The sequence below is a fragment of the Bos taurus genome, chromosome 1, assembly GCF_002263795.3.
Source record: "Bos taurus isolate L1 Dominette 01449 registration number 42190680 breed Hereford chromosome 1, ARS-UCD2.0, whole genome shotgun sequence".
Lineage (NCBI taxonomy): Eukaryota > Metazoa > Chordata > Mammalia > Artiodactyla > Bovidae > Bos > Bos taurus.
The window spans coordinates 110196009-110221605 of NC_037328.1; the positions used below are offsets into that span (position 1 = coordinate 110196009).

The 25597-nt window shown below is 41.1% G+C and overlaps 1 protein-coding gene and 1 non-coding gene across 6 annotated transcripts in view; both read left to right on the forward strand.

The window, feature by feature from the left end:
- The window catches only part of VEPH1 (ventricular zone expressed PH domain containing 1), a 276866-nt gene that overhangs the window by 129431 nt on the left and 121838 nt on the right, over nt 1-25597 (forward strand). For all 5 annotated transcript variants that reach the window (XM_059888800.1, XM_010801453.4, XM_005201776.5 and 2 more), the window contains exon 7: nt 19088-19308. In XM_059888800.1, the coding sequence (XP_059744783.1) occupies nt 19088-19308 (221 nt within the window). The remainder of the gene's footprint in view (nt 1-19087; nt 19309-25597) is intronic.
- On the forward strand, nt 24168-24274 carry LOC112448363 (U6 spliceosomal RNA). Its single transcript, XR_003036739.1, has one exon. It is a non-coding gene; the product is annotated as a U6 spliceosomal RNA (small nuclear RNA).

The window sequence follows — 25597 nt, forward strand, 5'->3', positions numbered from 1 at the left end:
GCACACACTGGTACCCTCCATAGCTGTGTTTTGCCCATCCCATGCCAGACCCACAAGGCAACCAACCCATATGGCGGAAACAGAGATGCCCTAAGCTGCTTTTTACACATGATCTCATAGCACGTGGAAGGATGCTACAGCCAGTTGTTTTCCTTAGCTGGAAACCAGCAGTCTGCACCTGTGAAGAATCAGATGGCTTGCCCTCCCAGCCTGGCCTCTGCCAGGGTGGGCGTGAAATCCTGTGCCCTCTGCCTTGTTTTCCTAACTGGCTGGAATATGCTGGCCAAGCACCAGAGCGTGTTTATTACATCCTCTCTGGGCTCAGAGTCATGGACACTTTTCAAGTAGAGAAGTGACACATCTTGCCCAGGTCGGGTTTCTGTGACATCCGGCAGGCCTTCCACAAAAACACTTTCAGGAGGAAAAGGAAAAGAATGACAGAGGCAACAAGAACCACATTACTATCCTCATCCTGGCTGTGGAAAAACATCCTGCGATACAGGACCTGGATGGATGCTGTGCACCTTTAGCTTGCAGGTCAAGACTAAAGACTCTGGGCGCCATTCCACAAAAGGAAGGACCTGTGACTTAAACACCCCAGTTTCCCCTAGGGTGGGGAATCTAGATAAAACTTGGTCTGCTCAGAGTCTTTGGGAAGTCTTGGTCAGCGCCAGCTGGTAGCTATTTACTACTACAGAATTGTCATCGATTGGGGAAGTTTCTTTTTTTTTTTCCAAAATGCCAATAGCTTTATTGTTTTTTATATTGTAAAAAGGTTACATGCTAATTGTAAATAATATTAATAATCTCTTACAAAGTGTAAAGAAAAAAAAACTTCAAGTATGTACAGAATATTCTTTCACATATTAATAGAACTGATTTTCCTTAACCTGTCTCTGTGATGCAAGGATGAGTCGATGATTCTTTCTAGATGCAAGCCTGAGTACTGGTAGTGATGAAGACACAGAGAGGAGAAAGACATGGTCTCTGCCCTAGGGAGGCTCACAGTGAATACGGGCTGGTGGGGGACAGAGATATACAAATAGATTATTAAAGTTTATTTTTGTGCCCGTTACTACTGGTTTCTGATCTGTATCAAGAAGGAAACAAGTCACCCTGGGTGGCGGAGTTTGGAAGCATGTTCTAAGTGAGGCCTGTTGGATGATAGCATGATGTCAGGGGAGGAGGAGGAGAGTATCCATGGAGAACACAGCAGCTACAATGGCCTGCTGTATCGGGGGGAAGGCCCTCAGCCTTCTGGAAACCGTGCCTGGGGCGTGGAATGGATAATGGAAGAGGGGAGAGGGCTGAAGCTGGTGCAGACTCGTTCCAGATGACGACATTCCTCATCGATCCGCAGACAGGTCCTGTTTTCTACCCTCTCTCTCTACACTTATTTATCACTGGTGTCCAGGTCACCAGTGTTTTGTTTCCCTTTATTGTGTGGACAAGCAAATGAATACTGTGTACCTCAGCATCTCCAAGAAACTAAAGAGCCTGGTAAAAGGACAAACAGTCCCCACAAATAGTTACAAATGTAGGATAGTAAATAATGGTTACAAAAGTTACATGTTGCAGCAATTTTCAACAATGTCTTGTAATTATCAACTGTAATTTAGGCCAACTGACCAAACCACTGAGAGCTCTCAGTGCCTCTTTGAGGGGAGAGCTTGGCAAGTCCTTGAAGGGGCCTCTGCCTGACCAGTCTCTCCTCAGGATTGAGCCCCAAGGACTGTCAGCCTGATCCCCACAGATCTCATCTCCTCTTTTCAGAGGGGACTTCTGACTTTCTTATGCCAATATCTGTGAGGAAGTAGGCCTATGGTTACTGCAGCAAAAGCAGAAAGTTTCTACTTAGTGATTTACCCTTCTAGGCTTGAACTTAAGATGTAAATGAATATTGGATTCATCCAACAACAGCTGGGCATTGACAGCAGGTGAGTTGAGAGGATAAAGTAGTTGCTAATTCCAGCTCAAATCCTGCTGCTCTTCAAAGGCTATAGCACAGACCTGGCTCTGCCCATAGCCCTCAGACAAATCTCTTCAGCATAAGCCAGCCCCTTTAACTGCCAGCACCTGCATTTCTGAGCCTGTGGGTTTCCTCAGCTTCACAAAGCCACCCTGCTAACATGCATGGCAGGATAGATATATGAGGAATATCCCCCCAACCTCCTCAGCAGCCTTCAACCAACGATGGGGGTATTTACACCTCAACTCTGTCAACCCTCTAATGAGATAACCCTTTCCCAGAATTCCCAGGCACCCTTTCCCAGCTATTTCCCTTCTCTGTCTCATTCTTCAACTCCCATCCTCATCTCCTGAACTTCCAAATAGATGCTTTGCACATAAATCATCCCAGGGTCTGTTTCTGGGGAGCCCGATCCCAGAAAAGTTCATTTCCATACCTTCCCCGGCCATCATCATCTCCCCTTCTCTAAGCATGGGAGAGTGCACATCTGCAACGTCGAGTCTGCACCTGACTTCTGGTTGCATTTGCCTTCCGTTCACTTGGTATATGAATCCACGCACCAATCCTAACCTGCTTTAAGCACTGCAAAAGAGGGTGCTGTACCTTATACTTCTCTGTCCCCCTGCACTGCCCACCCCTGCAATGGGTTCCTAGCATATGAACCACAAATATTTGCTGACCAGCTGTTAGATTGAGATTGGAACTTGACACTAGTATAGGTCTTATGCTAGTAGACAGCTGCTGATGACATGGCAGGTCATAAGGAAGACCAGGAACACTACAGACATAGGGTTCCAGTCATGGGTTGTAGCTCTTGGTTTTCAGGTTCTATTGGTCTTCTTTCTGTGTGGTGGCCAAAGTGTAGTCTCTGGCACTGGGCATCACTGGGAACTACATTCAGAACCTACAAGGTAACAAGATCCCCAGGTGATCTGTGTGCACATGAAAGTGTAAGACGCACTGGTCTCAAGGATCCAGCTCCCACAGGGTTTATCTACTCAAGGATTCCCCCGAGGTCTGGACATACCCACATGTGTACTTGCATGCATGATTCATGTATGGTTTATAAACACACACAGCCATACCCCCAGAGTTTCTTTGTAAGACTCATTTTGTTACAAAGTAATAAGTCAATAACCTTTAAAAATGACCATCTTTGGCAATGTTAGAGTAAACAGAAACCCAGGGAACATCAAGCAGTATTTGTTATACAGTTTCTGAGCATTTGTCACACATCTGATGAGGGCAAGGCACTGGAGAGAGAGCAGAGTTAAATATTTAATAAAAATCAACCCTTCTGTTGTTGGAAGGGGCTCTGGTTTTTCTTCTCTTAGAAAGGATCCTGCACTGGGCTTTGATACTTCCTATGTAACATTCCTAGAATTCCTCACCCCATCCCCACTCCTGTGGAAAAGGGGGTGGTGATGGGGGAAGGATGAGGAGAGTGTTCCTAATTAGCACTTTTATACATAATAACTTAGGGAGTGTATATACAAGATTTTCCTTTGCTTAAATTTCCAATTTTTTTTCTTGTTTTTTCTTTTTACTTGACTCATCATATTTTAACCAGGATCTGGAAGCATCCCCAAAACTCCCAGCACGATTTGACACAGAGATAGTGTCATCATGATGTTAAGGGTTTTTGTGGTTTTTTAAAAATAATTTTACTCTCAAAAATTATGAGAAGAACACTTGAAAGTAGATGAGTTTTATTGCATACCCATAACTGTACTATTTGAGCTGATATTTACATTTCAGCTCTCTTTCTTATTTATCAAAAACAGTAAGCCTGGTTTTATTTAGTAGTGAATAGGAGTGGGGAGCTTAGTGCTAGTTCACAGCCTCTAAAAGATGTATCTGACAGTCAGCAGATCAGCAATGGACTGTCACACTGAAATGTTCATGCTAGAGTTCTTAGCATTAACCAGAATGAGTCTTGTTATTTACATGTAGATAACAGAAAAGAAATTACATTGAGAAGGGTATCTTGGCATCAGTTTATTCCTTGTTAAGTAATAAATAAATCTAGAGTAGGTAAATAAATAGTTGCTATTTACGATTAATAAATTTGAGATGCCTGGAAAGTGAATGTTTTCAGAACTGTAGATTTCCCAACTTCAGTGCTGTGTCAATTCCATAGAGTTTCAAATATCTGGCAATTCACCCAGAAAAGCGGAAAACAAACACTTTCCTATCTCCTGTTACTGAAGTCTTTATTTTCTTGGTTGATTGTAGAGATCCCTGGATTATACTAAACTCCTATTGCTGTCTATGTTTTCTCTGGCTCTTCCTTCTACTATGTTCTTCTTAGGAGACAATCTTTCTTCAGCTGTGACAATGGCCCCTGCCTCAGTCAAATATTTCTTCCTCCTTCGAAACACTTCCCAGAGCCCACCTTCTCTGTGATAGCTCTGCATTCCCAAAACATGATTTAGTGATCAACTCTTTCTCTTCAAGACTGGTAGGTACAGATTAAATTGGCAGAGAAGGTGGGCAATGGGAAGAAATGGGAAGTTAAAGAGATTTCCTGAAGGAAACATTCTACCATCTTCCACTTTAGAAAGTGAGAATTACTTTGAAGGCTAAATGCATGGGTTTTAGTATCCCACAAAGTAGATAAAATGAAAACAATGAATACAATGAGGTGACGCTTCTATTATTCTGCTGAGAAATGGCAAAATTACATCATGCTCTAGTCTAAATGTGCACAGCCATCTCCACAATTCCTGTGTTGAAGACTAATCCTAAAGTGATGGTATTAAAAGGTGGAGTTTTGGGGAGGTGATTAGGTCTTGAGGGTGGAGCCCTCATGTATGGGATTAGTGCCCTTATTAAAGAGTTTTCAGGGAGCTCTGTTGTCCCCTTCCTCTATGGAACCAAAAACCAAATCTACCAACACTATGATCTTGGACTTAGTAGTCTTCAAAACTGTGAGAAGCCCAAATAGACTAAGATAAAAATGGACTATGAGTCCGTTCAAGATCTCAACACAGCCTTATCTAAAAATCCTAAACAGGCTGTTCTGCTTTATTTCCACTGTTTACATAAAGGTGAGCTCACAAGTGAGTAGAAAGCACTTTGGAAGTAATTTTTTCCTCCAAGCTAGTACATTTCAGACCTTCGCTTTCAAGCACACCCTGGCCAGCCTTACCTTCAAACCCCATCCTATTAGCTGCAATTTGTTTGCATATTTTGATTTACTTATTTATTTATGCCCTGCTTACCTCCAGCAAGCAGTTCAAGAGGTTCACAATGAAAACATTGTTATGAGAAAACATTGCTATGAGAAAACATTGCTATGAGACCAGAAATAATTAACCCAAGGCAAAATGCAGCAACAGAAAAGGGGAGCATTGGCGGGATAGGGGGCACACATGTAGCAGAAAAACTTAATCTATCCTAGCTAAGGAAATTGCCAATCTTAGGCAAGGTCACATTTGCAAACTGCATTTTTCCACTTCATTCTCCTCTGTACATAATGAGGTAATACTTATCCAAGTACTTCTGTCTAACTTGTATTTTGGGAGTTATATGTCAGCTACCATGAATAAAACATCCTGGCTTTTTTTTTTTTTTAATAAGTAGGTGCAAAGAAAGATAGGCATCTTGTTTTTAATTGTATAATGAGTAAATTATGTAATGTAAAGTATGGAAAGTTCAATTGTAGCTGATGTATAGTTCGATTGAGTTAAATCATACCATATTGTGTTCCTTTTCTAATGACCACAAAGCACTTTTTCTTTTTTTCCTGGCAAAAAGTTCAAACACAATTTCTTTTTCTTTCTCCCTATTTCTTTCCTTTCTTTTTGGGCCCATAATAAGCAACTTTCTTCAAAATGGTTTCCATGATTAGGCCAGAAGATCTGTGGTTACTTTTTCTATCATTCTGTGATTACGCCACATTTGCTAAATAGATATTGTGTAGTTAAAGATGGGCTGCTGCTTTGAGTTTTGGAAAAATGTTTCAATGCTAAAATCCTCAATGCTCTTTCAAAAAGTTTGCTTAATTGAAGCAAAAGAAATAGTGGAACCATTGTTGGGGATAATCAATGAGAGGTAATTTACATGAGGGGACCATGGTGTGGTGGGAGAAGAAATTCTGGCTCTGTATAATTCATTCTGAGTCGCTTGAGCCCACACAAAAGATTTACCTTTAAAAGGCTAAGTTCCCAAGCCCCCAGTTTTTAACGAGTAAATCCGACCTCTAAATCCTTTATCAACCCACAAAACAACATTATGCTTGAAGCTCAAATTAGATAGATTTCTACAAGCTTTAAAATCTATAAGTATTTGGGAGTCAATGCAAAGAAAAGATGCTGAAAGATTAACTCTCAGTACAAATGAAGAGAGATTTGTGTTTTCAGACATAAATATGGCCACACCAAATGCTATTTAGGGGAAAATACTCTTAAATTAGAAACACTTACTGACAGGAGACCATGTTCAGTTTTCTACCCTTTTAAAAAAGCAATCATATTAAAGACAGAATTTATTTGGTTACATTATTGTCTCAAATAGCAAGGCATAAAAATAAGCTACATTTAAATTCTATGATTTCTACTTTAAATCCTAAGTCAACTTCATTAAAACACCTCTTTGAGGAAGACATAGTAAGTTCCACATTTAAATATTAAATAAAAGCCATAATTGCTTTATAAGTGCAAAAATTATACTGTGTGTTTTTTGTTTGTATTTTTCTTTTAACAAGGGCATGGTTTACTTTAGCATTCTGTGCCAAGTGCATGGAATTGAACTGAGTCCAGCTGATCTCTAATTTTTGCCATGTTAGAAAATTAGAGGTTCATTCAAAACAAAGGATACATCTGTTTTCATCAGCTGTTTCTTGAAATTTATTACTGGGACTTATTTTTTTAAATTGTTTTGCCTAGACAGTATTGTTTTACTAGGCATGATTTATTACTCTACGTGTGCCCATGGAAACTGTGTTCCTAAAATCACAGAAACTGAATCAAAAATAATAAGGAAAGGATAGGAACTCATTCCCTTTACATTGGATTAAATGATTATTTAGAATATATAACTCTGTTTAAATTATAATAGAGCTGTGTTTATCAATGGGAAGAAAAATATGTTCAATTAACTCCAAGTTTATATACAGAAACTTGAGGCATGACCAGAGGATAAAAGAAAGAATTGAGGAATGTGACGTTTCGGAATGCTATTTTAAAAATCAGCTCAAAATTGGAGGATTATCTGCCTAAGAGAGACATCAACAATGTTTTTATTTATTCTCTACTTTGTTCCACAAAAAAGGATTTCAAGCAGCTTGCTCTCTTAATGTTCGATGTTTAAAATTGTTGAATCTTAGCTTTTGAATATGATAAACTGACAGCACTTGATGCCTACTTACTTTGCAAGCATTTTACATTTATTTTTGTGTTAGTATTTTCAGGCTAGAAGAGTGTATCCTTGTCTGGGCACCATTTTAAAAAATAATCTTATTTATTTATTTATTGACTGTGCTGGGTCTTCATAGCTGTACAGGCTTTCCTCCAGTTGCTACGAGTTGGGGCTCCTATATAGTTGGGGTGCTTGGGCTTCTCGTTGCGGTAGCTTCTCTTGTTGCAGAGCACGGGCTCTAGGGTGCCTGAGCTTAATAGGCTGTGCCTCCCGGAGCTCTAGAGCGTAGGCTCAGTAGTTGTGGTACAGGGGCTCAGTGGCCCTGAGTATGTGGGATCTTCCTAGATCTGGGATGGAATCCATGTCTCCTGAATTGCCAGGTGGATTCTTTACCATTGAGCCACCAGGAAAGCCCTCATGTAACATTTTAAAAAAGAGAAATAGGCTATCTTGGTAAAATGTTGAACAAATTTCACCTCTAGGTAAATTTTTCACAGGTTACCAAAACAGTGGCCTATATTTGCTTACTGAGCTGGTATTGAGGTTTTGGACATTTTTAGAACTTCCAAACCTTTATTAAATCACAAAATAAGTTATCTGGAAAAATTAAGGGGATATATGGCTTTTGAGACAGCTTGTTTTAGTTTTGGTGATAATTTAGATACATCTGCATTTACATTTAAGATTTTCAACACTGAAACAATAATCGCTAACATTTATTTAGCACTTTTCTGTGCCAAGCATTGTTGTGAATGCTTTGTTTTTAACTCACTGAATCCTCACAACCTCTCTATGAGGTGGGTACATTAATCTGTTTCATAAACTGAGCCATGCAGAGTTAAGTGACTTGCTCAAGTCATGACTGGCTGGTGGTAGTGCCAGGATTCCAACACAGGAAAGAGCTTCTGATCCCCTCTGTGACCACCACACCACTCCTGTGCCTGCTCTGTCGGGAGGGCTTTCCATGGACTGCCACCTTTCCTGTTCTCCCAGGGTGGGACTTCCTCTGGAAATACGTATCCCAAGAAATCTCTCGTGTGTATCGACAGTTAGAACAGCCTGGGCTCTTTGTTTGTCCGACTAGTGTCTAACCAGTTCTACTTTCCATGCAGTAAAGGAAGCTTCTAGAAAGCCAAACACTTAACTGCTCCTTGTTTCAAGGGGAAATTTTGAGGCAGTGGAACAGTTTGGGCTGCTGCTAGAAAGTGTCTCAGAAAGAGCTATAAATCTTCAGGTGGGTGTGATTCAGGGAGGCCCTGAGCAGGGGCTGGCGTGGAGAAGCTTCGCACATCACACAGATAGACCAGCTGACTCCAGCAGAAACAGGTCTGTAATGACCTGGACTCAGTCATCTGGAATTTCTAAAAAGAGGGACTATAAACTCATCTGTCAATAGGATCTTTAAAATTTTATTTTAAAGGTTAGTATCCCAAACTTTGAACAGACCACAGAATAGGAGAGCCTAAAAGCCTTCCAGTAAAATAGGACCAGGATTCATGCACCACCAGTAAGTAAAATTTTTATGTTCCAAGGTGGATTCCCACTGATTAAAAATGACTTTTAAAACCTGATATTGGTTTCTCTGCAAAGGAGTATTCAGAGAGAGGAAGAAGGAAGCACAAGGGAGGGGCACATTGGTGCCTTCAATGGTATTGCCAATGTTCTGTTTCATTACTTAAATATGTTTATATCTGTTCTTTCATATACAGCATGTATCCCATAATGTCAAAAAGCTATTAATATTAAACATTTACTGTGTGCTAGAAGTATGCCTAGCATTGACAACAATAATATTTATAATAAAACACTAGGCCTCTACTGAATGGCTTATTTTTAAATTCATTGATATTTCCAGTGTTATCACATTAAAATTAAAAAGTTTACTTAAAACTTTTACTTACATTTACTTACTAAAAATTTTACTTACACACATTAAAAATACTACTTATAATAGTGATTGATTGCTGCCATTAAAAAAAATCATTTGCCCTATGCCAGGTCCTTCTTAGGTATTATTTCATTATTCCTCCTACCAAAGTCTTGAAGAGTTTGTGTCAGCTAAGATGAGTTTGGTAATAGCATATCAAACTAAAGCCAGTTTCAATAATAAGAATATTTATTATCTCATTTAAGAAGTCTGCAAGACTTGATGGTCCAGGATCCCTTCAAAAGTTCCAAGGTCATCAGGAACCCTTGATGATAAGGCTCTTTCTCTCCACCTCCTTGGGATATTAACATGGTCCTGTAATCATGTCCCCTTTTGCTTGCCAAATGGCTGCCACAGATCTGGGCAGCATATGTTGTAGACTCAGCAACATCTGATTAAAGAAAAGGCGTGTGTCCCTCCATGTGTCTATTCTTATTTGGGAAGAAAACCTTTTCCGTCAATCTCCCATCCCAGAAAATTTCACCTCAAGTCCAAATGCCCAGGATAAAGTCATATACCCGCCCCCTAGTTACAAAAAAGGATGATGTATTTAGTGCCACGTTTTTCTCATCTTTGTTCTCTTTGTTGATGATTTCATGTCTAAAATGTCCCAAGTTTGGTGCTGAAGTGCTCTCTGGTTTTCCCAAGTATGAGATGGCTGTGAGGCACCTCATGGATAAAATTACATAGGTTGCATTTGTCCATGAATTACAGCACTCTTGGCTGGGCTCAATTTTAATGAATTAATGATCTGTATCACTTAAGACATCTTTAAATAGAAACACACATAAAACAAGGTTATGTTTTGATCAGTTGATGAAAATATGTGGGTGTAGGCTTTTGGGAACCTACTCCTATATTTCCTTTAGAAACAGTGCTTCCATGTTTGCTAATCCAGTGTCTGACGTGACTTTGTAGGACACAGCTACTATGAATAGTAATAGTTGACTCTGTGTGCACAAACACACACATTCACACAATACACACACACACACATATATACACACACCCAGACAGATATAGCATCACATTCACCAGCAGCATTAGGCTGTCTAGCAGAGTTCTCCAAACTGAAATAATTTCACACCTTCTCACTCCAGAGTGGGGTGCCCAAATGTCCCAACTTGCCCTTGATTGAGGGTTTCCCAGGATGAGGGACCTTCAGTGTTGAAACAAGGAAACTCCCAGGACCAATCAGAAAGAGTTGACTCCCCTGCTCCAGAGTTTCTTGAAGCCAGGGAATTGAGGTGAAGGGGGAGTGTCCATCCTAACCCTTCAACTCTTGCTCTGAAGCTAGTAGCTGCACCATCTTTAGGAAGGAGACTCATGGAATGAACGTAAACGCAAGCAGTTAAACACTGCTGTCCCCACTCAGGCTTCTGAGGGGTCCTAAGCAAAAGCTGGATTTTCCCTAGGAAAGCTTCACTGAGAAAGCCTTAACAGTAAGCTCATTTGATTTACATTCCTAATGCACCTTGCAAGTGTCTCTTTGGTGTGTGGAAATATCTAAGAGATGAATTATGAAGAAATACAATATATGGCACAATTAAAAAAAAGCGATAACAGATGCCCAGGAATTAAAATATTTTCATTCAGGCTGCAAAATATATTATTTTCTTTAATCCACTTGCAAATTGATAAAGGATAGAGAGAAAAATGTAGATTTCAGGACCAAATCCATATTTCCTATATCAGCAAATTCTCAAATTTTCACAGATTTGGAACTATGTTGACTAGTGATTCTCAACCCTGGTATTATATTAGAATTATCTGGGAGGTTTTAAAAATTCCTATGCCTGGACACCACCCATTACAATGAAATTAAATAGAAACAGAGTGGGGGAGAGGAATTATTGGGCACTTAAATTGTTCTAACAGCTTCCCAGGTGATTCTAATAACATACAGCCAGGGTTGAGACCCTCTCACAGGGAGGGTGATGTTGAGAAAGGGTCTTGGAAAGTTTCGGCAGAGAATGCTATAATCAGCTGGTGATGCCTGCTGTGGGTGGGAGAGGGAGAAAGGTGGTAGCTCACAAGGCTGCACTAAGCCATCTTTTTCAGCCTAGCCAAAGCGGCAATATTCAAGCTCTGAAGTCAGGCAGATCTTGTGTAATCTTGATCAAATGATTAGCACTCTTACCAGTATCTTCATCCTGTTACCATTTTTGCAATGTTGTCATGAGGATTAGGTGAGGAAGCAGATACCAAGTACCTGGTACATAGTGAATGCTTAATAGAGGGGAGCTGTTATCAACATAACCAGGCTCCCATGTTTTCATTTTTGGCCACATTCTGATTTACATTCTATTATCCTAACAAAAGGGCTTCCCAGGTGGCTCAGTGTAAAGAATCTGCCTGCCAATCCAGGAGATGCAGGAGATGCAAGTTCGAACCCTGGGTCCAGAAGATCCCCTGGAGGAGGAAATGGCAACCCACTCCAGTATTCTTGCCTTGAGAATCTCATGGACAGAGGAGCCTGACGGGCTACAGTCCATAGGGTTGTTAAGAGTCAGACATGACTGAGTGACTGAGCACATATGCATGCAGCCTAACAAAGAGTAACAGAAGAGTTTTTATGAGATAGCAGTAACAGTATTTTACAAACAAAATGAATAATACAAAAAATGAATGGTATGGCCAAGGCAATTTTGCAAGCATATAACCTAGTTCAGGGGTCAGCAAATCACTGCCTGTGAGCCAGATCCAGCCACACCTATTCATTTACTTATTGTCTGTAGCTGTTTTCCCATAACGGATACCACATGGCCCATAAAGCCAAAAATATTTGCTATCTGGTTCTTTACAGAAAGTTTGCTGACCCTTGATTCTAGTTCATCAATTCTCAGTCCAGTCCATGGACCTCTGAAACCCCTTCAGGGGATCTTAGAGGTCAAAGCTATTTTCACACTAATACACATCATTGACCTTTTCACAGGGTTGACATTTGTACTGAAAGGACAGAAGCAACGTTGGGTAAAGCTGCCAGTGCCTTAGCACAAATCAAGACAGTGGGACCAAGTGTACTCTTCATTGTTTTCTTTACCACTACATGTTGTAGGGAAGAAACCAAACAAACAAAAAGCCAGTTTCACTTAGCTCAGGTTGGCACTATTGGTATTTTGAGCCAGGTAACTGTTGGTTTCGAGGGGGCTGTGGGTTGTTTAGCAGCATCTCCAGCCTTTGCCCAGTAGACACTACCAACTCATCCCCTCCCATCCCCCATTGTAACAGTCAAAAACCTCTCCAGACATTTTTTGAAATTTCTTTTATTTAACTAAATGATGGCAAATGTCAATAGATACAGCTCAGATAAACAAAAAATCTTTGGTATCTTCTATAATTTTTAAAACAGTAAAAAGTTCCCAAGACCAAAAAGTTTAAGACTTGCTCTTCCATTCTGTATTTATAAGGTATTTATGATATTTATACTGCTAAATCAATATAAAGTGTAAAGGATCACATGTATAAAATATAGGAAAAAGAAGCAGGGAGTTTGGGGTTTGGGATGGGAGGGGTGGAGGCATAGCCAGTGAAGACACGGACGTAGAGACCCGGGCAGCAGCGTGACCTGGACTGATTAGTCCTCCATCTGTGCCTCAGTTTCCCTCTTATAAAATGGAAGCGATGGCAGTACTTACCTCACAGTGTTGTTGGGAGGATTACATGAATAAATACCTAAAAAGCATATAGAATAGGTTTGGTGCTTAAATTAAGTGCTCTCTGTGGGTCAGCTATTATTGTTTTAATATTAAATGATCAGTTTATGTCAGAAGGGATGAGATCAGGCCTGCCATTAAAGCACACAGGTGCTGTTGACCCTGTCCCTATGGCAGGATGACTGAAAGCAGAAAAAATGCAGTCACTGGCCCCCAGAGACGAAATATCGTGGTGCCAAGAAAGAAATCAGAATCCCCTAAACCCGCTTCTTACCCTAACCTCACACTTTCTAATCCAAAGTCACATCTGTTACCCCTGTGAGGTACGTGGACATGCTCCAAGGTTTCAGAACAAACGACGTGAGGTTGGCTTGGTTTCATGTGTGAGTTCCAGAGCAGTTATAGCTTTTCTTGTTCCCGCGCTGTGATTAATTTTCCCTTCAGCTCAGTTTGGCTGCCAGAAAGTCATCCAGAATTGTGTTGATTCCGGCCATCCTCACCTTGAGGAAGACATGTGCTTTCAAAAGCGAAATGTTTGTAGACTGACTTTTAAAAAGTTGCTGAAGAAGAATCTGAAGCTGAAGCAGAGGACGTTACCTGAAATTTGAAATTGCACTCTCTGTTGTAAAGCATCACATCTCCTATGTCCCAGTTCTTATCTCTCCTGACCTCCCTGGGTCAATCAAGATATGTTTTACTGTAATTGTTTTCTGTGGCTATTGAGAATGTTGCATTTAGATCCTAAAACCTGTTGAATTCACACGTCATATTCTCTGTGAGATCTGACCTGACTCTACTGTTAGACATTAACTCCCCTCCGTGGGTCTCCCCATTCTGTTCTTTTTTCCTTTGAGGCACATTTCTGCATCCAACACACACTGTATTTTACACATGTATTTTGTTTATTATCTGCCTCATTACTGTGGCAAAGTTTTTACTGTTTTTTCTTCAGTGCCGTATTCCTAGTTTCTAAAACAGTGTCTGGTACATGGTATGGACCCTGACATCCAGCTTTTGCCTTTAAATGAGGAAGGGAAAACATCCCTGTGATGAATCACACACCATGAATTCACATACAGAACCCTTGCATGAATGAAAGCATCTATATTGAAAAAATACTTCATGCTTTCATTGAAAAAAATATTAGACTCAAAAAGAGTACTTAAGTTTCCCTTCTGTTACCTAGCAATTTCATGAGCCAACGTATAAAATAGGCTATCAGGAACTTGTCCCAGTGGTATTTATTTTTCATTCATCTAATATTGTTATCCTTCAGTGAATAAATTTCTCTTCAGTTAGCTATCCAGCTCACAGAAGTGTGTCTCAGTCCCACAGAGCACTGTGCCCTAGGGCTCCCTGGTGGCTCAAACACTAAAGAATCTGCCTGCAGGACTTCCTGGTGGTCCAGTGAATAAGGCTGTGCACTCCCAATGCAGGGTTTGATCCCTGGTCAGGGAACTAGATCACACATGCCGCAACTAAGACCCAGAGCAGCAAAATAAATAAATATTAAAAAAAAAAAAATTCTGCCTTCAGTGCAGGAGAACTGGGTTCAGTCTCTGGGTTGGGAAGATCCCCTGGAGAAGGGAATGGCAACCCACTCCAGTATTCTTGTCTGTGAAATCCATAGACAGAGCAGCCTGGTGAGCCACAGTCTGTGGGGTTACAGAGACAGACATGACTGATTGACTAACAGAGGTTCTTAACAAATAGTTATTAAGGAGTTGATTGGCAAGTACCTCTACCCCAAGAGATGTGTTCCAATGCAATTATACATGGAATCTTTGAAAACCAAGTTAAGTACTAAAAATTAGGGATATTCACTACTGAAATCTGTTCTGTACTAAGTATTTCTTGTAAAGCACAGAATGCCTTTGCAAATACATACTTTATTTGTAAAGTCATATCTTGGCATTTAGAGCTTCCCTGGTGGCCCACACAGTAAAGAATCTGCCTGCAATGCAGGAGACCTGGGTTCAATCCCTGGATCAGGAAGATCCCCTGGAGAAGGGAATGTCTATCCACTCCAGTATTCTTGACTGGAGAATTCCACAGACAGAGGAGCCTGGTTGGCTACAGTCCATGGGGTCGCAAAGAGTCAAACACGACTGAGTGACTAACACACACACACATACATGTCTTGGAATACAAGGTTTACTTAAATCAGTGAATTGAGACATACACAGAGTATAGATGCTACAGGCTCAGTTCTGTGCCAGGTTGATTGATGTATGAGAAGTAGCACCTTTAGGACACTTGAGTGGTACATTTAAACATTAGGAAATTATACATGGAAGGGGGGATTGTGGGTCTCCTTAAAGGCAGAGACTGCTTCTCATTCACCTTTGCCACCTAGTGTCTGCATGCATGCTCAGTTGCTTCAGTCATGTCCAGCTCTTTGCGACCACAGGGACTGTAGCCGGCTAGGCTCCTCTGTCCATGGAATTCTCCAGGCAAGAATACTGGAGTGGGTTGTTGCCATGCCTTCCTCCAGGCAATCTTCCTGACCCAGGAATTGAACCTGCATCTCTTAGATCTCGTGCATTGGCAGGCGAGTTCTTTACCACTCGCGTGACCTAGGGTAAAGCTGCTGCTGCTGCTGCTGCTGCTAAGTCACTTCAGTCATGTCTGACTCTGTGTGACCCCATAGACGGCAGCCCACCAGGCTCCCCTGTCCCTGGGATTCTCCAGACGAGAACACTGGAGTGGGCTGCCATTTCCTTCTCCAATACATGCATGCATGCAAAGTCGCTTCGGTCATGTCCTAGGGTAATGGTAAGAATTAAATCTGTGCCTGTTAACAGAGCACAAGGCTTGGACAGACTCAAGTCTAGCACAGGCATATTATAGACTTGCAGTACTGATCTGGTGATGGAAAAAAAGTCATGAGTAAACAAAAATATCAAATGAAACCAAGTATTAAAGTGAAAGTGAAAGTCGCTCAGTCATGTCCAACTCTTTGCGACCTCATGTGCTATACAGCCCATGGCATTCTCTAGGCCAGAATACTGAAGTGGGTAGCCTCTCCCTTCTCCAGGGGGTCTCCCCAACCCAGGGATTGAACCCAGGTCTCCCGCATTGCAGGCGGATTCTTTACCAACTGAGCTATCAGGGAAGCCCATCAAGATTTTTAAAAAAGAATTTGTAATACAACGAAAATTCACACAGAAGAGGTCACTAGGGATGGCTTCCTGAAGGAGACAGGAGTTACATCTTGAAAGAAATTAAGGTTCAAAATGCTGTAACAAAGGAAACAGGGAAATTCCTAGCTGGAAGAGTTAATTTAGACCTGTACACCTATCACTTAAAAGGATTTTGAGCATCAATCTCTGACATATATTTGTTTATAATTATACATATATTCTATTATACTACCATTATAAAAATTTTTAAATACATAAGAGATGGGATGGGGAGAGAGATGGGAGGGAGGTTCAAGAGGGAGGGGACATATGTATACCTATGGCTGATTCATGTTGCTGTTTGACAGAAAACAGCAAAATTCTATAAAGCAATTATCCTTTAATTAAAAAATAAATTAATTTTTTAAAAAGTAAAAAATATTTTAAAAGAGCAGTTAAAGATGAAATAAGCATATTTTAAATTATTAATGGTATATCATTATTTATGTTAGCCACAAATCTACATTTCAAATAACCTTCTAGATAATTTTGAATTTTTATAGCTCTCTTCCAGTCATGTTGGATTAAAACTTGTCAGCCCATAATATGCCTGATGAGTTCTCCTAGGTATAGGAGACCTGTCAGCTAAGCCATTTTCTTATTCATTCATACCTAAGTTATTCATATTGTCTTTCATCATCAGTTTCTTTGAAGGAATCTATTTAAGTCAATTGTGAGAGTTAACTTGATTAAAGCTAACTAATAGAATCTACTCGTTCAACCAGGCACATAAATCTGTAACATGCTGCCAGATGCTTAAAGTGAATAGATGAGTGAAGATACCCTGTGGAGAAGAGGTAGTATGGTGCCTGCCATCATCCGACAGGTGGATGGCTGGAGGGTGCCACTGATCAGGCCTTCCGTGTCCGTGTGGAGTTAGTGAGTCACTGGCATGGAACCTTGGCCCCCAGGAAGAACTATAGTCCGGAAGGGTGGATGTGTGAGGTCAGATCATTAGCGGTGGTTGAGAGCTTTGGACATGGCAAGATAGGCTCATGAAACTACATATTCTTAAGAAGGGAGTAACAGGAAAATTTTAAAAAATTGTCCTGGCAGTCAGGAAAGAAATTAAAACCTCAAAGAAGCCAATTCAGAGGCATCATGAATGAAACATTGTTAGCTTCAGCTAGCTCTGTAAGTATACTCCCCATAGAGCTGTCATCTGCAGGTCATGGGACTCTGACTTTCTTTTGAAATACAGGCCTTAGTTCTTCATTATTCTCCACTCCCTCCTACCCCCTGCCAGCTTTATTAAGGTATGATTAACAAGTAAAGTTATAAGATATTTAAGGTGTACACCATGATGATTTGATATACATATATGTATATCAAAGGATTCCTCCCATCAATTTAACTAACCCATCCATTATCCCATATATTTTAGCAAATTTCAGTTCCATGATACCATGTTAGCAACTGTGGTCACCATGTTATACATTAGCCTCTCAAACCCCTATTCATCTTATAACTGAAAGTTTGTACCCCTTACTAACTTTTACTTATTTCCCCCACCATCTAGCCATTGGCAACCACTTTTCTGGTCTCTGTTTCTATGAGTTTGACTTTTTTTTTTAAGATTCTATATGTAAGAGATACCAGAAAAATAAATGACCCAATCAAAAAATGGGCCAAAGAACTAAATAGACATTTCTCCAAAGAAGACATACAGATGGCTAACAAACACATGAAAAGATGCTCAACATCACTCATTATCAGAGAAATGCAAATCAAAACCACTATGAGGTACCATTTCACGCCAGTCAGAATGGCTGCGATCCAAAAGTCTACAAATAATAAATGCTGGAGAGGGTGTGGAGAAAAGGGAACCCTCTTACACTGTTGGTGGGAATGCAAACTGGTACAGCCACTATGGAGAACAGTGTGGAGATTCCTTAAAAAACTGGAAATAGAACTGCCTTATGATCCAGCAATCCCACTGCTGGGCATACACACTGAGGAAACCAGAATTGACAGAGATATGTGTACCCCAATGTTCATCGCAGCACTGTTTATAATAGCCAGGACATGGAAGCAGCCTAGATGTCCATCGGCAGATGAATGGATAAGAAAGATGTGGTACATATACACAATGGAGTATTACTCAGCCATTAAAAAGAATACATTTGAGTCAGTTCTAATGAGGTGGATGAAACTGGAGCCTATTATACAGAGTTAAGTAAGCCAGAAGGAAAAACACCAATACAGTATACTAATGCATATATATGGAATTTAGAAAGATGGTAACAATAACCCAGTGTATGAGACAGCAAAAGAGACACTGATGTATAGAACAGTCTTATGGACTCTGTGGGAGAGGGAGAGGGTGGGAAGATTTGGGAGAATGACATTGAAACATGTAAAATATCATGTAAGAAACGAGTCACCAGTCCAGGTTCGATGCACGATACTGGATGCTTGGGGCTGGTGCACTGGGACGACCCAGAGGGATGGTATGGGGAGGGAGAAGGGAGGAGGGTTCAGGATGGGGAACACATGTATACCTGTGGTGGATTCATTTTGATATTTGGCAAAACTAATACATTTATGTAAAGTTTTAAAAATAAAATAAAATTAAAAAAAAAAAAAGAGATATCAGTAAGTAATTGTGTTTCCTCTGACTTGTTTCACTTGGCATAATGCCCTCCAGACTTATCTATGTTGTCACAGATGGTGGGATTTCCTTCTTTTTTGTGGCTGAATAACTTTTCATTCCATGCATGTGTGCCATATTGTCTTTACCCATTAATCTGTCAGTGGACACTTAGGTTGCTTCTATGTCTTGGCTGTTGCAAGTGATGCTTCTGCAAACATGGCTGTGCAGGTATCTCTTTGAGATAATGATTTTGTTTCCTTTGAATAGATTCCCAGAAATGGGATTAATGGATCATAGGGTAGTTCTGTTTTTGGAGGAACAGCCATATTGTTTTCCTTAGTGGCCGCACCCATTTTCATCCCTACCAGCAATTGTATGCGTTCTCCATTGTTCTTGCAGGAGAGAGCCAGGAGCTGCCTGCCATTCCTGGTGAGTCAGCTGGCCAGCATGGAGCACTCGTTTCATCATATTCTCCTGCTGGAGATCAAGAGCATCACGGACACCTTCTCCTCCATCCTGGGCCCACAGAGCAGAGACATCTTCCGCATGAGCAACAGCTTCACTGCCATTTCCAAGCTCCTTACCCGACAACTGGAAACCACCAAGGCCAGAAATGACAGGTGAGCAGGAATTTCTCGGGACCTCAGGATCTGCTGCAAACCCATGAAGGCATAGCACCGAAGGCTATGCTTTCTTTTGTAGGCATCAAAGTTTCCAAAGAAAGCCAAACTCACTATCTCAACATAGAGTAACTTCTGAATAAATTATGACATTTGCCAGAATTTTTCTAAATCTGTAAAAACCAGAATGTAACCAAAACAATTTTTTAAGTGCAGAAAATACAGTAAAGAAATAAGAATGTAGTACAAATAATAATGTTTATAGAATTTGTTTATTTATTCAACAAACATTTAAATCATTACTTACTCTATGCCAGGAATCCTGCCAACGGCTAGACATATAGAGAGATAAAACATATTCCTTTATGCAAAGAGCTCATTGTCCAGAGAGTAGGTAAAAAATAAGTGGATAATTATAGAATAGTGGGAAGATTATGCCAATTATGATTGTATCAGGGAGTTTGGGGAACACAGATTGGGGTACCTACTTCTGCATGGAATGGACAGGAATGGGAAGCTGAAATCAGGAAATGCTTCCCAGAAGAGGTGACATTTGGAATCAAGTCTTGAAAGATTACCAGATTATACCAGGCTGGCTTTGGGGCAGTATGTGGAAGAGCACACCACTTTCTGGAAACAGAAGTCATTCTGTCTGGCTAGCATCAATATTAGGTAATACTGATGAAATAATAGGCAAGGACCAGATGGTGCAGGATATGACAGACCTTCTTCAGTTCAGTTCAGTTCAGTCGCTCAGTCCTGTCCGACTCTTTGTGACCCCATGAATCGCAGCACGCCAGGCCTCCTTGTCCATCACCAACTCCCGGAGTTCACTCAGACTCACGTCCATCGAGTCAGTGATGCCATCCAGCCATCTCATCCTCTGTCGTCCCCTTCTCCTCTTGCCCCCAGTCCCTCCCAGCATCAGAGTCTTTTCCAATGAGTCAACTCTTCGCATGAGGTGGCCAAAGTACTGGAGTTTCAGCTTTAGCATCATTCCTTCCAAAGAAATCCCAGGGCTGATCTCCTTCAGAATGGACTGGTTGGATCTCCTTGCAGTCCAGGGGACTCTCAAGAGTCTTCTCCAACACCACAGTTCAAAAGCATCAATTCTTCGGTGCTCAGCTTTCTTCACAAGCCAACTCTCACATCCATACATGACCACTGGAAAAACCATAGCCTTGACTAGACGGACCTTTGTTGGCAAAGGAATGTCTCTGCTTTTCAATAGGCTATCTAGGTTGGTCATAACTTTCCTTCCAAGGAGTAAGCGTCTTTTAATTTCATGGCTGCACTCACCATCTGCAGTGATTTTGGAGCCCAAAAAATAAAGTCTGACACTGTTTCCACTGTTTCCCCATCTATTTCCCATGAAGTGATGGAACCGGATGCCATGATCTTTGTTTTCTGAATGTTGAGCTTTAAGCCAACTTTTTCACTCTCCACTTTCACTTTCATCAAGACCTTCTTAAGGAGTTTAAATTTTATCCTGGAGGCTGTGAGGAGCCATGGTAGGATTTTTATGTATTAGGATATGATCAGAATCCATGTTTCAGGAGGCTTACTCTGGCCCCAATGCAGAGAACATCTCAGGCAGAGGCAGACTGGAGTCAGGTCAAATGAAGGAAGAATAGATAAATGTCCACAGGTATTGGCAATTTAAAAATTACTGATGATTGTAGTGAGTGATCTGCCAGTGGTATGGATGGGCATAAAATAGGATGCCTGGGGTTGGAGGGAGAGAGTGGATATGATAAATCTGGTCCTTTCAAGAAGTCTAGACCATACAAGATTGAGGGAGGTGTTTTATTGTATTTGTCACATTTTGAATAGAGAGACACTTGGAAAGTTTTATGACCATAGAAGTTACAAGATACTTTCGAATTCATCACCTCATTTGATCCTCATGATCACTCTACAAGTTGAGAAGGGCAATTATCATTATTCCTATTTTATAGAGGAAGAAACAAAGGCTCAGAGACTGGTTAAATCTCTTCCCAAAGTTACACAGTAACTAAATGATAAAAGATGGACTAAAATTTCAGAAGGGGCAGAACACATTTAAGACTAGCATCAGATTTTGTGAGTTGGGGGGTTAACAAATGATGCATATCATTTTCAGTCTGAAATAGCATTCCAGAAACACAGAAGCCAACCTCACAAAATAGCGAAGATTTAGTCACAAGGATCCACTTTATGTCTAGCATGGCACAGAGCCTGAAGGTCCCAAGAGATACAGAACAAGACATAGACATGAAACACCATTCCTCAAAGGGTTCACAGTCCGTGCATGTGAGGCGTTAGTGGAAGTGGGTATAGCAGGCTGTGGCTCAAGAGAGACATACAGCCAGGGAAATGAAGAATGTTTCACAAAGAAGATGAAATTTAAATTCATTCCATATTTGTTGAGTGGCTTCCATGAGCTAGGCATCTGCGTAGGTACCAGATCATGTTGCACAGGATGAATGAAAGTTCCCAAATAAGGGTTTAAAGGGCACTCCAAATACAAAGGACACTCCTCACGTGCAAAGATAAAAGAGCTTAAGAATGTGTGACCCAGACTGAGGAAAAGCAATTGGTTCAATGTGACTGGAGTGAATACATCAGTGGAGCGCAGGAGAGTAAACTGAAAAGTTATGTCAGAGGCACATTCACAGAGAAGCAAGGAGTTTGTTCTGTAAGCAACCTGGTGACTTGGAAAGATTTTTACCCAGAGAATGAACACTGCTTCTAACACAGTAATTAGCAGATAGTGGGCATTCAATATTTCTTCACTAAAGGACTAGATGGGTGAGGAAGTGGCTGACGTGGTGGAGCCCTGAATGGGTTTAGCTGGCAAGAGAGACGGTGACCAGGATGCTATTGTTGGAGCCTTAGCAGTCGGCTCCCTCCGTGGTGAGACAGCTTGGAATTAGAAAGAATCAGTTACTGGTGAGAGGTGGGCTGAGGAGAAGGGGAGAAGAGTGAATGAAAATCCAGAGGTGTCTAGCTCGAGTGACCACAAGCACATGGAAGAGCATGCGGATAACCAAGAAAAGATGGAGCAGGAGGGGAGCCCATATAAAGCACCTCTTGGCTCATTCCACACAGAGAATGTTTTCTGGCCAAGATGGTCATCTCAACAATAGCTGTTCATTCAAGGAAGACAGGTAGCAAGTGCCCTTTTCTCTCAACACCATACTTTTGATTTAGCATATTAAAATCTATTGTTCCCTGGTTCAACATCTAGTACAGATTCCTACAATGCCAGGATTTCTAATTTTGGTGTTGTTGACGTTTGGTTAAGTCTTGGTTGTGGAGCTATCCCGTGCACTCTAGAAATACTTACCATTTCCCCGGCCTGTATGCACCAAGCGCTAGGGGCAACGCTCCCCCTCAGCTGTACTAAGAATGTCTCCAGACATTGCTAAACGTCCCCTTAGAGACAGAAATGTCCCCCAATTGAAAACCACTGCTATCTACATATTCCACTTTAAAAACAGCATTTACACCTAGCAACAGCCTACACATGGCAACATCCAAGAAACCCAAAGCCAGCATCGTGAAGGGATGATTTGTCGTCTGTGTGCAAGCAGAGTCACTGCTAGCTAATTTTCATGGTGTGGTTTCAGAATTCAGTTTAGAGCTTCTACAGCTGGGGTTTGGGGGAGCCACTTTATATTCTCTGCACAGCTAGCCTGCTCGTTTCTTCCAATGGTGACTGGCGTGTGCATCAGATGTAAAAGCTCAGACATGTATTCTGGCCAACAGTCTGTCCATTCTTTCTTGCCTCTACACATGCAAAGTTACAAGAGGCCAATTGACTCTCTGTGAGATTATATGTGTGAAAAGGGTTTGTATAAAGGAAAAACTTGTTATACAGGGTGTTACATTAAGGCATTCCAACAGGAAAAATGGTTCTTAATAAAGTAGGCCCAATCCAATTAGCAATAGACAACTTCCTCGTGAAAAGAAGAATTTAAGAGATATGTAGATAGGAGGAAAAAAAGGGGGTCTCACTATCCAAATATGGGTCTGCATTAGAAAAATTCATTTCTCCTCCCTTCATTATTTTTCTAGGGACAAAAAGAGAAAAAAATTTTAAAAGATAAAAGGTCACCATGCTCTTCAAATACTGCCACCACCATCACCACCTCAGCCTCTCCCTCAATTCAGAATACTTCATCCATTTCAACCCTCTCCATCAGTCTCCTTATAATCGATTATAAGTATTCAGTGGGAACCTCAAAAAGACTGGTGTGGACTGCCCCCTTTTTGTATCAGCTGCTCATCCTCTCTGGGATGGTTGCTAAGGCTTCTCTCCCAACATCTCTTCTCTGAATAGCCTTCATTGTGACCATTTAGCTTCAGTAATTTTAATCTGTGCCCCACAAAGCAGAGAGATCCACACTTTTGTCTAAAGCATCTAGCAAAGTCTGACCCTTACAACTGAAGGGGAAATGAATAAGGGAAGAGACAGCTTGAAAGAAAATTAAAGATGGTTAAAATTCAAAACAGATGTCATCTAATTTACAAATCTGACACATAGCCCAGCAGGCCAGATTTTAGACTTCAGGCCAAGATTATAAGACTATCAAAAGAAAAACAATTAGCATCCTAGAGAGACTAAAAAACTGGAGGAGACAGGAGCCTCCTTTGTGCCAAGTGACTGAATTAATTGGATGAGTTTTATTTGATACACCAGGTAAGCACACTTGCACTTTTCTTATTCCTGTATTTCAGGATGAATGTTTTTATCTAAATAATAAACCAACAGGGCTAAATAACAGGATAGCCAAGCAAAACATTTAGATTTTGAAGTTAATTCTGGAGAAGTAAAAGAAAGATAACAGCAATTTTGGATTAAAAAAGACAGGGTGGTGCTCACTTCAGCAGCACATATACTAAAATTGGAACCATACAGAGAAGATTAGTATGGCCCCTGCTCAAGGATGATATGCAAATTTGTGAAGCGCTCCATATTTTTCTCATGGTTACTGAAGGGGAAGCGAGGAGGGATAAACTGGGAGTTTGAGATTTACATATACATGCTACTACATATAAAAATAGGGCTTCCCAGGTGGCACTAGTGGGAAAGAACTTGCCTGCCAATCCAGGAGACATAAGAGACATGGGTTTGATCTCTTGGCTGGAAAGATACCCTGGAAACAGGCATGGCAACCCACTCTAGTGTTCTTGCCTGGAGAATCCCATGGACAGAGGAGCCTGGCAGGCTACAGTCCATGGGGTTGCAGAGTCGGACATAAATGAAGTGACTTAGCACATATGCATATATAAAAATAAATAACTAGTAAGAACCTGCTGTGTAGCACAGAGAACTCTACTCAGTACTCTATATTGACCTATATGGGAAAAGAAACTATAAAAGAGTGGAGATATATATATATATATATATATAACTGATTCACTTTACTGTATACCTGAAACTAACACAACATTGTAAATCAACCGTACTCCAAGAAGAATTAATTTTAAGGATTTTAAAAAATAAAAAAGAGAGGGCGTCAAGATAGGAAAAAAAGGTCTGTACCTTTCAAAACTGTATGAGCCCTAAGTAGCCTACTGGGTGGCCACTAACCATTGAACTGTTTGCTTGCCAAGACCCAGGAGAAGCTGGAGAAGGAGAGGGCGGTTCCTGGCAACTGTGTGCTGGCTGAGCAGTCAGCGATCCTTGGACTAGAAGATGCCTTTGCTAAGTGCATGTGGTGCCAGGGAGGCTGCTCTGATCAGACACCATCAGAACCAGGGACAGTTCGTCACAGGTGGTCTTAGTAGGAGGTCAGACTCAGGCCCCAACCAGGGATAGAAGCTTTGAGGGCTAGAAATTGTGTGGGGAGGTAAATAGGAGAAATGAGAAAAGGTAGGGAAAAGGGAGGGTCAGGAAGAAGGCACAAGGGGGAAGCAGAGGGAAAGGACAAAGGACATCTGACTCAGCCCTAAGCCCCAGGCATGGGGTCACCATTCCCTCACACCCACCTTTCCAACTAGCCAAAGACATGGGGGAGAAAGTTACATTTAAGAAGTTTTAACTCAAAGTGTTAACCTCTGGCTTGGTTGAATGGGTGGTATGTTCTTTGGTTGTTTTGATGGTGATGGTGAGAGTAGCGGTGAAACTGTGTTTATTCTTTGTTTTTAAGAATCAGGTGCCAGGTGAAGTGAAAGGCAAAGTATAGCAAAGGTGCCTGCCAGGCTCCTCTGTCCATGGACTTCTCCAGGTAAGAATACTAGAGTGGATACCCATTTCCTTCTCCAGGGGATCTTCCCAACCCAGAGATTGAGCCCAGGTGTC